This window comes from Microtus oregoni, unplaced genomic scaffold (assembly GCF_018167655.1).
Source record: "Microtus oregoni isolate MIOR12 unplaced genomic scaffold, Mior012 000088F_ref0000325, whole genome shotgun sequence".
Taxonomy (NCBI): Eukaryota; Metazoa; Chordata; class Mammalia; order Rodentia; family Cricetidae; genus Microtus; species Microtus oregoni.
The window spans coordinates 662071-675919 of record NW_024544555.1 but is presented as its reverse complement, the minus strand read 5'-3'; the positions used below and the strand labels follow the sequence as shown (position 1 = coordinate 675919).

The window sequence follows — 13849 nt, the reverse complement described above, 5'->3', positions numbered from 1 at the left end:
TCCAGGCATAGGTGTAGTCGTTATATAGCTAACATTGGTAAAATCCAGTTAAAAATGACTAGATTGTTAACAATGTCACAATTCTCCTAAGCCATACTAGGATGTGACTTTATGACTTCATCAGCCAGCTAGTAATGTAACATCAACAACTGCACTGACGATTTAAGTACTTTCTCTTCTCTAAGCATCAATTTTAGAGCTAGTCCAATATCCTGGTACCCTAAGTTCATGTAAGAAGTGCCCTCCCTATCCTCCTGTATGTTTAGACTTTCCCCATTACACAAAATTGTAACTCTTTCTTTCCTAATCTAACTTCTCCATAAACTACAATCCCCAGAGAATATTCTATGTGAATATGAGATTCTTTTCATGAAACCTCCCAGTATTCAAGCAGAATATCAGAAGTATCCGAGCCAGGTCCCAGTGGTCATCGGGCACTCGTGTAGCCAGAAGGAAATGAGCAGGACACTCTGCAAACAACTGAGGTGAGTGCTAAGTCGGCCTAATGACGAGGAGCAGTCTGATGAAAGGGTGCCGAGATGTTGTAGAAAACACTTCGCTGCATTTGGTGGGGGGTGGGGGTGTGCATGCAGATGGTACAGACGAAGGAAAGTTTGAAGTGCTGTGGGTTCCAATCAACGGAGTTCATGCGGATTGTCAATCACTTCCCCAGCAGATTGTGGAGAAGGGCTGGAAAGTCATGGGCATGAAGAGTTTGTGAATCCAAATCTAGACACTTTGCATACAGATTTGACATTTTCTACCCATCTCAAACAGACTATGAAACGATACTTTATATGAAGCGGATCCTTGCAAAATGGCAATCAATAAGGTCTTTGCAAACAAACACAGTAAATATGTATTGCTTTAAACTCCAAGTGCAGGTCTACAGCTGTTGAAAGCACTACAGAATGTCAGTCCCCACCACCCTATTTCACACGAATGTCCATCCAGAAAAGCAAAATCCCTACTTGTAATGTATGTTTTTCTTAGAAAAAATGAAATTAATGTTCCCCCAAGTCTATTACAGCCTGACAAAGCTGAACTCTACACAAATGCCTTATGTTTAAAAAAGAAAATATTTCAACTAGTTAAGTGAAAACTGAGTCCTGTTTTCAGTCACATTGCTGTATAAATGTGCAGGAACATGCCTATAGGAAAATGGCTTCAACACGTTAAGTTTTTAAGAGAGTCGCCCATGCTGTTCGCCCAGTACTCAATGTGCTTTATATGGCAGGTGGGTATTTCTCTTCTTTGGAGTATTTTCAGAGCTCCTCAAATATTTCCCTCTGCCTCGGCAGCACCCTAGCATACATGAGCACAAATTCTATTATACTGATCCCTGGAATTCCTCTGTTCCTCCAAGGTCCCTTTAAAATAGTCGTTACTGTTCTTTGAACTTGGCTCCCCTTGTTTTGTTTAGCTGACAATCAGTGTTGACTGGGTAGTACGCCGTTTCCCAAGACACGATATGCAGAAGTACAAAAGTCTTAGACTCGCCTTCTAGTTTCCTGAGTGCAGCTGGTTCATAACCACGCTGTATCCCATTCACTTGGAATGAGAGGTTGCTGTGCATTGGGCAGGGAAATGATTATAAGTTTCTGCCTCCGAATAGGGTTGAATAAAAATAGAAAAGAGTGAATTGTCTCACACGGAGCGGTTTCTGAATAGGTCACATGGCCGCATACGCGGATCAATTGTTCATTTCCCCGTCAGGTCAGAACACAGAGCTACGTGTACTATGGAGTAAAGTGACTTCCTTTTGCTTCTGGAATAGTTTAGGTGATCCCATTGTCAGCGGTCTACTCAGTAACCATTTCTTCTGTCACCACAAAGATACTCGCCAGGCTGAGACTCATAAAAGGGGAATTTTAGTTCTGTAGATATTCTTAATTTTAAAGCCCATCACATTGTTATCCTAGACTCTGAACGCAAAAGGTTGAAATGAAGTTGGGGGAAAGGCCTCTGTGAACAGTCTCCAGCGTGGAATGTGAAGACATAACTTTGCTAGATTTTCAGAGCTTTTCCTCTATCTCTTTTTGATATATTTTCATAATCTTATTTATATATTCTCTTAATACATAGAAACTTTCATATTCATAGGATACACAGTGGCATTTAATTTGAAGTCTTTGGGGAGGTTGACTTTATAGTTATGCAATCAAAATCAATAGTCAGACTTTCTTTCTAGCAAGTACCCTTCCACATAATTTTCTTTGTACATGCTTAGGTCAATAAACTAGACAAAGAACTACCGAAAAGAAGCAGACAAGTTGCTTAGCTGAAATCCTGTGACTATTCCCTGACAGAATTAGCAGGGGACTGGATGTTCACATTCTGAACACTGGTACCCAGCATTCTCTCCTGGGCTTCATACACCAATCATCTGAGCCTCATAACCCTATTCACTACTGTCATTCCTAGCCCCACTTTCCAGGTAAGAAAACTAAGGCTCTCAAGGAAGGTAATTTCCTAATGTTAGCACCACTAACAGAGAACAGGGACTTGAACTTGAGCACTATTTTGAGGACAGACAGCACACTGTTCACCTGTGCTCCAACTGCCATGCTCTGACCCACAGTGTTAGGCTGCCCCTGCATTAAGGAACATAATGATGGGATCCACGGAAGTAAATGGAACACTTGGGCAGAAAGAAAATAAAGAAAGCAGGTCTCACAGCACACTTTGTATTCAGTTCATTTCTATTCCTATTATGAGCATTTCATCAATTCTCCATACTTTTCTGAATCCTGATGCCCCTCTGGGCTTTTCCTTAAACGCCATCCCCACCCAGCTTTGATTTTTCTCCTGCCAGCTAATGGGAGCACAGGAGACTTTGCTGCTGGTAAGTGTTCTCATTTCCCTGGGGCTGGAATCATGAGCAGGTGCTAAGAGTGGAGCATCTTTCTGTGGCATTCCACTCTGTGTGTAAAGGAGCACTCAATGGACATTAGGAAGAGTCCTTGCTAGTCATTACGGTGTTACTCACACCGTTGCCAACCGCCAGCATTTTCTTTAAGAACTTTTCTAACAGGATTCCCAGTCAGTGGCACTTACGACCATGGTAGATCATTGCAGTCGGCACTTTTCCATTTTTTTAAAAAAAAATAGATTTACAGAGTACCTACTTGAGTGTTAGTACCAGGAATTATGGTGAACGCGAGAGACATAATTTCTATTTGCACAAAGTTGAGATACAGAGAGACAGGCAGATAAGCAAGAATAACATATTGATGTTATGGTAGAAGAAACAAGCATCTGGGAGGCAAGTATAAGGCATGACTTATCCAACAGTGGACCAGGAAAGGCCTCTAAAAGTGGAACTGCTGGGTAGGACAGGTGGAGGCAAAGTTCCAAGCAGAGGGAACATCAAGTGGTATGAAAGGAAGAAGCAGATATTTTTAAAATATCCAGGAACTTAATGAGATGTACCCCAGTGATCTCGAAACACACAGGTGACATGAACAGTAGAGGTAAGTGGGGGTCATTTCAAAAGCACAGGGTCCTAATGCATAGTAAAGACTCACTTACTGCAAGAGCACATCATGCTGATGAAAATTGAAGTGGAAAAGCGGCATGGCCAGGCTAACGTTTTCAAGACCTCCCCATGTCTACAGCACAGACACTAGATTCAAAGTGGGTATCATGTGGGGAGGACAAGTCAAGTGCCTTGCAGTTGTCCAGAAAGGCAATGCTGATGACCTGGTCAGGAAGGAGTAGCATCTATGACTACAGAAAAATGGGGAAGGGTTTCCATGAGAAGGAGAAGAGAGGAAGAGGGTGTACAGTAAATTAGAGAGGTTCGCTGGGGAGAACGAAGGCTTGGGATGCAATCTGGGGTTATTATTCCTGAAGGACTGAGAGACTGAAGATACCATTTACCAAGACTGAGAAACACAGAAGAAAAGACTTGGAGACAGATGGTGAATTCAGTGGAGCATCACCACAGCTTAAAGGATCCGTGCATTCTCAAAGACAAAATTAGAGTGAGTGGAAGGCGACTTCTCCCACCCCAGAGGACTCCTACTCACAGTGAGCAGGACCCGGCTCACATCCTGGAAAGCTCACTGCAGTCCTCAGGGCACCCTGGTCCAATGATGACAACAACCATGGAATACTAGATGTCTCCTGAATGACTAGAAGGAGAAGCATGTCTCCCTGGTAATGTGTACTCTGTCAGAACAACGGACTTGGAAATAGAGAGAATAGCACCCATTGCTATCTATTCTTATAATGAATGTAAAAGCCAACAATAAAAGGGTGCCCTTACTTTGCCTCCCTAACATGTAGCTTTCTAGTCCACAAATTAAAATGCACTTGCCATAAACAGTGAAGAAGACTGGACAGAAATATTGAAACTGAACTGACCAATTTAAACACCTACATCTAACAAGTTAACAGTGCCTAGCCAGTTTGTTACCCAGAAGTTATATGCAGTGTTATTAAATTATGAAGGAGAATGAGAAAACTCCACCAACTAAACATAACAGATGTGCCTCGTGCGGACACTGATTCACACAAACCAGCTAAGAAAATGTGAGGAAAAAGCAGGAAAATTTGAACACTGGCTAGACAATTGATAGTGAAGATGTTGATTTTGTGTGCAATAACCGTAGTGCATATTTTTTAAAATTTCATTGATTTATACAAATACTGAATATAGTACCTGTAGATGAATCACAAGACCAATGTCTTGGAGTTACCCCAAAGTGATGCAGAATAGACTGAAGGTAAGGTAAATGGAAGCGTAGACGATGGAGGACCGCCTCCTGCGAGCAGCTGCATCCATCAAGAGATGGTGTTTGTTAGACTGAAGCATCTCACACATGGTCTGCATCTGCATTTGTTTACATTTCAAATGGTTCTACACTAAAAATGTAACAAACCGTCCAAGAATGATGAGATTTAAGAAAAGCTAGAGCGAGAACCAAAGAAGGAAAGCAAGCATCTGTGATTAGAGAAGCAGAGCTTGTCTATTGGTTTTCAGGAAATGGCTTTCGGGGATGTGGGCTCAAAGCACCTGAGCAGTCAGCATTCCTCTCCATGTTTTGTGTTTGGACATGTTTGGAGGTGTTCCATGTTGGGGGTATTTTGGTATGCTCACAGCTCTCTTCATTTCTAATTTATCTGCTATGATCTAAATCTCATTAGGCGGTGGGTGCTACTTGCTCCTCTCTCTCCAAATATAAATGTATTTTTAACTTTTCAGGACATTCGGAAACAATGTTAGAGTCGTGTACTCTTCCCTTTCTTCTCACAAAATGACATTTTTTTTTCTTGCTGCTGAATTCATTTAGCAATGTCCCCGGAATGACTGGAAGTCAGGTAACAGATATTATTTGGAATAGAAGTGAAAACAGTATAAAATTTCATTACTAACATGCTTATTTAACTACTATATGCAGTCCATTTCTCAACACACAATGCTTTTTAGGAATAAGGAGAGAATGATGTCATCTTTTCTGTATTTTGCCTTCCAATATCTGCCTGGTATTGGATCTATGCTAACCTGGTATTGCCTTAGATTTAACTAAATTGTGGTTTGTTTTTAATTAAAAATTAGGTAACTTGGAGTCTTAGGGTAAAATGTTGCCTGATACACAACTATGGAAAGTTTTCTCATGTTTAAGTATTTCTGAGAAGAGTAATGCTGAACCTTCAGCTCATTCTCTATATAATGTCAGTACAGAAGGTTTCTTGACAACAAACCCTAGTTCTAGCATGGAGAGACAAAACTTGACACCTGAAGGAGCTTCAACCAGGAGACAAGAAAACACCTAAGTTGCAAGGGCAGGAAAGAAAGTCATACGAAGAAGAGACAGAGAGCGCAAGCCCTGTTTACCTCATGATTTGGGCAGCATTCTGGTTCATTTGAATGTGCCAATGCTGTGTCTCCCTGAGGAGTAAAACCGGAAGTTAGCCCCAGTCTCTGCCATATGATCAAGGTAAAGCGGCTGCAGTCCTTTGGGGATGGATGCACTTCCATGGCCTCTTTTCTATGTACAAGCACGCCCTTTATCTGAAGCTTTGCAAGCAATGCTGCAGAAATTATTACCAGTGGATACAGTCACTTCTTAGTTCACGGTCCAAACTGAATTTCAAACGGAAAATAGCTTCATGATCTACTTTTTGACAAAGTCTTTTCTTAGTCAGCAGCATATGTATGTATGAATGATGTATTCGAGATATTTGAGACTTTGGTATGACCCTTTAAATGTAAGGAAACGAAGTGAAAAGAGTAAAAGTTAGAACACACCCATGTGCAATCATTTGTGCAAAAGATGGTGAACTGATAAGTATTCGTACAATTAACAGAGCTCAGAGAATGCAGGTATTTCACACACTAGCTTAGGAACTAAACTCTCTATTTGTGGTCATGTTGCTTGACCAGAAGCAAATGTTTTCAAAACATCATACTTCCAGACATTCACCTGCAGTTACTCTTGAGGCTCAGAAAACATGTGACAGTCTCCCCACCCTGTCTTAGAGAAAGTCTTTAAAAGTCAGTGTCCCTTCCGTTCCGTGCACTTGTGATTTTATTAGATTAGGGCCTCTGGCTTCCAAATTACTGAGCTGACACTTTATTTAAAGGTGATCCAGGGAGCACAGCCACTGTTGATGGTGCTGCCTTTTATGAACTGCTTGAGGAAGAGGGAGGGGGACTTAGTTGATGGGGTAAGAAGACAGCTTTTCATTGTTTTAAATTAAGGCAGAAAATGTCATTTGTGAGTTGACTCTAACACAGATTCTTCTTTATGTCTCTGTGGTACTCTTCCTTTAGTGACTTAGTGAGACAACTTACATTTCCTCTGTCTCTGTTGAACACTTGCAGATCCCAGGTGATTTTCTATGTGAACAGAACTCTCAGGATAAACTGATGCTGACCATGAGGTCTAGGCCCACATGAAAGGTTAAAGGAGGCAGGAATGTCATCCATGTAATCTGTTGATGGATGGGATTTTACCCTTGTGAGACTTGGATGAAAAACAGGCAAACAGGGAAATGGGGGGGGCAGGCTTCACTCCCCATGGCTGTTAACCATAGAGCAATGCATTTGTTCCATATGTTCATTTGCTAATGTGATCTGGATCCAGGCGATGTGCTTTGACATAATTCCTGAGTTATTAAAATTTTGATTTCTTAGAGATAATTCCTTGCATGTAAGGGGGGGTGTACACATGTGTGTGCATGCACATGTGAGCGAGTGTGTATGTGTGTGTGTGTGTGTGTGTGTGTGTGTGTGTGTGTGTGTGTATTTACTACCACTAAGTTCAGGAAAAAAATTAGTTCCCCTGAGTAAAGCATCTTTGCACGCAGTCAGCTCCTTGCTCTAGAGCACTTCCCATGGTTTCGGCCCATTAAGCGGAGCACAACAGCTTGATGAATTAATGCTTATATAGGCACAGTTGGCAGCTTCTAATTAAATAATTATGGCTAAGCAGCTGCACGGAAGCAGTTATGCACCCTAGAAAGCCAGCTGTCAGTTTTATAGGTCCTAAGACAGAGGAAGAGTTAATACCTCGCTCTGGATGCTGGGTACAAAAGGGAAGTCTAGGATTTGCAAAATAAATGCTGTTAGTATGAAGGCCCTGTGCATGGGTGCTAGCCTATCCATAGAGACATGGAGAGCAAACTGACGCTCAACAGCTCAGCAAAGGAAGCAGCAATTATATGGTCAGGAGATTGGGGTATTTCCAGAGCATTCTAAAGAAGGCATAGTGTCAGACAGGTCAGCCCTTGATGAACAGAGAAGCACCCCCGACCTAGATGGCAAGTGCATCAATTAGGTGGGTAAATGACTGAAAGTCGGGGGTACAACCCTGCATTTTAACTATCTTCAAAGCAAATTTCCCCCCAAAAGTTTGGAGAAGGCATATATTCTACAGAATCACAGAAAGTGTCAGCTCCTTACAGAAGGTTTAAAAATCTAGAATCTTATCTCTGTATCCATTGGAACTTTGCCAGACAGAACAAAGCATTATTTGTTGATTAAGCTCTGGCCTAAATGAAGATCCAAAGACCATAATTAGGGTCCCTGGACCAAGTAATGCTTGCTACTCCATACACATCAGTAAGCTCTTGGGGAGTGATTTAACTTTTCTTCCTGGGCCATCTTGTCCGTGCAATCCACACACCCTCACTTCTGAATAGATATGTGATGACCCAGTTTGGAGAAACCTCACATCCCAATGGCTTCTCTACCTACACAAACTCCAAATGGAGAAACACAAGTCTAGGCAAAGCCTGGCCCAAGAACCTCAGTCTTCCCTTTATATTTAAACAAATATAGACAACTTAATCCTGACTTCTGAAGTCACTTCAAAATCAGCAGAAGGAAATAGAATGTTAACACCGAAAACACAGTCTTTATGGAATGAACTCAACACCAAAGCCCAAATCCTGTTGAAACTCAGCAGTTAGATCAAGCATCACACCATATAGGCAAATTGACTGTTCTTCCTGCAAAGACCAATGGCTTGTATTTCACAATGCCTTTCTATAAAGCAAAGCAGTCCACACCAGAAGTCCACATTTAAGCAAAACGAAACAGCCCTACTTGAAAGACGCCGGCAATCACATCACCTCACATATAATACTGATTTTTGTGTCATGTCAGGAATTCGATCTACCCAGTAGCTGAGGTGTTTGCATGTGACTGGCAATTCTCAGGGACCTTGTTCATTTTAGGTGGATCTTAAACAAAGTTCGGCTTAATTAAGCCTGCAATCCAACTCCAGTCTCAGTAGAAAAATGTTAAAGAACCAAACAGTGAATTTCAGACCTGGGGGAAATGGGGGCTTTTCAGCAGTCTGCACTGCCATCTAGCCAAGACCACATGAGTCTGTACACTGTCCATTTACCTTCTGAAAGGCACTGATGAAAGGAAGCCTGCAGCAATCAGCTTAACAGACCCCAAGAGTTTAGCTGAAAGGACTGGCAGTAGCCCTTCATCTGCACTGACTCTGCAAAATCTCCAAACCCTGTGAACCAACGGCCAAGCTGTAGTCAGCAATCTTACAGTCACAGATCACTATCTAGAAAAAAGTCATACACGCTTGTTTACAAACTCTTCCAGCATCATTGGTCCCTTCTAATTTTTGAACTCTGACTATCCCGTGACCTCATTGGAAATAAACAAGAAAGATTCCTCCAGGATCTGATAAGGCATAAGAACTGAATTATAGGCTTCAGGACTCTGTAGTTTTAGCATAGCTACAATCCCAAATCAGTATCCTTAGATTCTAGCAAAGCATGAGACCACATACATCTGTGATGAGAAGTCGAACACACAAAAATAAACAAAAACCTTCCTACTTACGATAGAAGACGTATTCGGTATAGCTCGACCAGATCTTGTCCTCGGTATACTGATTGACAAAAGACGCTGTCACCGAGGAGTTACAGGCCACCATGTGGAATCCACACTCTGACAACATATCAAAAGCTCTTTCCAGATGTTTGAACTTGAGATAAAATCTGGAGGTGTATCTTTCCGGGGCTCGGTCTGGGTCTCTGCTTTCATTCAGAGTTTCTCCAAAGACTTCCTTTGCCAATGAAATCCTTCCGCAAACTAAAATCCGGGGAACTCTTCGAAACTTGGCATCTGCTTGCCCCTCTCTGCCCAAGGTACAGGATCCCCTGTAACCCACAGTAATAAAACCCCACTTGCGGTCATGAGGGAGCAGCGAAGAGGGGGGGCAGATTCTTGTGTCGCTTCCTTGGGAGCCATCCTCAAAATCGCTGTGGCAGAACTCATCTGGGCTTTGCTTGACTTCCTCGGGGGCCAGGAGCTTGACCAGGTCGGGTAGCTGGAAATATTCAGCCTCTCTTTTCAACCTTCCCCTTTCTGGAAAGTGGTCAGGCAGGACGACCTGCCTGTCCCTGAGATAGTCCAGAATATAACGGAACAGGAAGCCATCTCTGTCGATGAAAAACCTTCCCTTGGAATCCTTGGCTAGATCGTTAGCGTTGTCTCTCTTTGGGGAAAACATTTTCCACAAGAGGGAATGGGGGATGCTTATTAATGTGGAATGGCGGGTGAAGTAAACCTGGCCCCCAACGTTCAGCTCTATGACTTCGGGGAAGGAGTTGGGAACCGCAGCCCCTTGATCCCGAGGATAGTAACGATTACAGTTCCCACTCAGAGCCATTGTCTCTTTCTTCTGCAGCTTCCCGGACTTAAAGGTGCAATCCAAGCCAGTTACAGCCTTAGGCTTTGCATCCAGTTGTAAGAGAGGGAAAAGGAGCTAACTTGCTCAAAATGACCTCCTCTAGCCCCGGTTTTGTTCGTTATTCCCCCCCAACAAGGCAAATTTTAGAACAGTCCACAGGTGAAGCAATGCTGGACAGAAAGTTTAAAGGTGTCTGGTAGTGAGCTTCACAGAAGGTAATGGTCAGCTTGGCTACATTCGCTCTTCCATTAGGATGGGAAGGCAGGAAGGCCAAGTGCCCAGGTACTCAGAGGTCTGTCTGAAGGAAAAGAGAGAAATTATTTCCTCAGACCCAGAATGAGTCAGAAAAGGAGAGACCTCTGGGGAGAGCAGAGGGGGAGAGAGGGAGGGAAACCGGCAGGGAGGAGAATATTTTTACATAAGCAGCCGGAAACTATTGACATTAATCACTCCTTAACGGAGTTAGCGCTTCCCTCAGCCTGCGCCCCCTTTAAGTTTAGCCTTAAGCCACTGTCTTCAGCAGCTGCTGCTCACACCGAGCCTGTTTGTAAATCTGATGTCAAAGGCATATGCAATTTTCAACTTCCAAAGAGACCCGTTTTTTTTTTTTTTTTTTTTTTTTTTTTTAGCAGGACCGAGAAAGCAGTGAGTCTCGGCGCTTACCTTAGCGAGTGCTGGAGACTCAGTTCTTGCGAAGAAATAGCCCTTTCCAGAGCAATCGGAAACCACGGCCACACTGGGTCTGGATCTCTCGTCAAATCCCAAACAGGTAGAGGACAGAGGTATCAAAGAAAAGTGCCAGAGAGATGTGCTCTCGGGAAATAAACGATTCCGCACTTACGCGCTCGTAGATGTGCGTTTGTGTATATGTATGTGTGTACGTATTCACTCCCAAATCTCTAGTTAAAAGGGACGGGGGAAAAAAAGTTGAGCCGTGAGAAGGCTGAGTCGAAGAAGTGAAGCAAAGAAAAAAATATTCAACCAAAGCTTCGGCAGGGGAAAAAAAAAGAAAGGAAAACCAAGATCCAAACCTTTAGAAACAGATCCTTTATACCTGGGAGAGTTACAAGAAGTACCTGGACTTAAAGGCGTTCAAAGAGCCCGGAGGCAGAAAGACAGACAGAGGCGCCTGGCCAGGGTCTCAGCAGCCACCCCACCTGCCGGCAAGGGCAAAGGGACACCCATATCCCTGTCAGGTAGGAGCAAGAAGGAGCCGGGTCGGCTGGGAGATGCCTGCGGGGCTCGGGCTCCGGAGCAGGAAGGTCCCACGGTGCCAGGAGCAGTTCGGATGCTGTTGTGTGAGCAGTGCAGGCAAGAAACCATCCAGGGAAATGACTATTACATCATCTTAAAGGAATAGGGCTTGGAGAGAGCGGAGGCAGCTCGGAGTCACGTCCTCGGCGGTGACAGGTTGCCAGCGCTGACGGGAACGTGGCGCCCGCGGTGGGCACTAGACGGGAGATGCTGGCTGCTAGCGCAGGGCGGGGATGCAGCACTGCACCGGCCCCCGTCCAGCCTGGGATCTGGAGTTTGCACCGGCCACCTCTGGGCTCTTTCTTCCTTGTTTCCAACTCCACCCTCGGCCCCCTCCCCCATTAATTACCCTCCACACTGGCAGTGATTTTCATCTGAAAAACCTCCGGACGTGCTCTTCAAATGCATGACTCTGCAGAAGGGCGCACGTCTCCCTCTAAATCATTTTCCTTTTAATCAGAGTAATGTTCAAGTTACAAGTGTTTTAGATTCTTTTTAAGCCTTTGATGACAGTCATATTCATTCAGATATTCTTTCCCCTTCATTTCTTCGGCCAACACACACACACACACACACACACACACAATTGAGGATGCTCTCTCAAAATGATTATTCAAATGTCCATAAAAAGCTAGGAGTTTAGCAGTAAGTCACCGATCTTGACTTACCTGTAAGAAACTGCTGCTTGCAACCTGTTCTGAGGCTTCCTTCTTACTGAGACTCTCTTTGGATGTGCCTGCCCGTCCCAACCCTTCCCAAGAGTACTCCTGTGGAAGACACGCCTGCTAAGAGACGTTTTACCCCTGTCCCAGAGGACTCCGTTAAGTGCATCATTAGAGTTTCAAGAAGGCATTTCCAGGGCAACCTAATACACTAACGAAGTGCTTCCAGTTGAGCCTGCCAGTCAATAATGGCCCAGCCAACCGCTTACAGTAAGTCCGTCATTTCCCCTTAAAATGCCAAAGTCCTGGACTCACATCCCTGGTAAGAAAGCACTTTTTCATCAATGAATAATACAGGTGAGGCACAATCCATTCCGAACAACCTCTAGTTTAAAAGCTGAAAATCAAAAAATGGAAGTGAACATATGAGTTGAACACAGTTGAGGAGACTCCTGCGTTCACCGACAACTTCTGCACCATTAATTAGCTTGAAAATCATCTTTCAACAGCAGACTAAATTGTGATTGTGTGTGTATGTGTGTGCACGTGCACGCGTGCTTAACAAACCTTTCTTTCAATAACCACTTGGTTCCTGAACACACTCAGAATATTAGCTCACTCCCAACCCCTTATTATATATGATTTTTGCTGCTTTAACTAATGCATTAACCTGCTCTCTCTGGCCTCCACTGCCTAGCTTTTAAAGCTGGATCTTTTAAGGAAAGGTTTATTATGTGATGCGCTTCTATCGCCATCTAGTGTCCAGAATTATCAGTGCAAGTCGATATCAGGAAATTTAGCTGAGTTAAAAATGTTATCTATTTTTAAGTTTTCATAGGAAACTAAATTTACTTTGTATTCATTATTCACCCTAATGAGGAAATAAACATTTAGTTTCCACCATTTCACGGGAAAAACTGGATCTGAGACTTCGCCTAATTAAGTATTGCTTTGGGTGAATAAGAAAGGGAATGCTTGGCTTCTGTTGCTGCTGCTGATGTTGAGACAGGTTTGTTTTGACCCCTGATACTTTTCCTCTACCAGGAGCTGAGGTTAAAGGCACCACCACACCTAACCAGTGTGTGTGTGTGTGTGTGTGTGTGTGTGTGTGTGTGTGTGTGTTTGCATGCACACTTATGGCGGTGGGAATGGCCTGTCATGTGGACAGCAAAAGCTCTGCCCCTGAGATCCATCTTCATTCTGAGCCTGTGTTTTAATGTTTAAAAGTGTAACAGCACATTATGACCATTGCTTCAGAGCTCAGGTCCTAAAATATTCTCGTCATTATGTATTCTAGACGAGGGGTATGGAGGAGAGCTGATAAGAAAACAAGAATTTCAAGATTATTATACATTATAATGACAAGTCGTTTTTAAAGAGTTTCTAATATTAACTTAAATCGCAAAGCTAAAAGAGTCTACAATTACAAAGAAAAATGTTCTCCACTCAAATAAGAGAGTATTGGCCTGGTGTGGTTTAATTAAGCATGCCTTTAATCTCAGGACCTGGGAGGCAGAGTTAGATATATCTCTTGTGAATTAAAGGCCAGCCTGGTCTACATAATGAGTTGCAGGACAGCCAGAACTACACAGCGAGTTACTGTCTCAAAAAAAAAAAAAAGTTGGGGTAGGGGTAGGATCTGTCATTGATTCATTGGTTAGGTTATTTTCAGACCAGTGATTCATTTGAAGATAACTATTATTAATTAATTGTACCTACTGATGGGTTTAAAGCTGTTTCTATTGTGCACATTGCACTTTG

The 13849-nt window shown here is 43.1% G+C and overlaps 1 protein-coding gene across 1 annotated transcript in view; it reads right to left on the bottom strand.

Moving 5' to 3' along the window:
• The window catches only part of LOC121442266 (BTB/POZ domain-containing protein KCTD16), a 270370-nt gene extending 259469 nt beyond the window's left edge, over positions 1-10901 (bottom strand). Inside the window, exons 1-2 of the mRNA XM_041643747.1 lie at positions 10836-10901; positions 9320-10470 (exon numbers count right to left, since the gene is read on the bottom strand). Coding sequence (XP_041499681.1) covers positions 9320-10151 — 832 coding nt within the window. The 5' untranslated portion in view covers positions 10152-10470; positions 10836-10901. The remainder of the gene's footprint in view (positions 1-9319; positions 10471-10835) is intronic.
• Positions 10902-13849: the final 2948 nt, after the last annotated feature.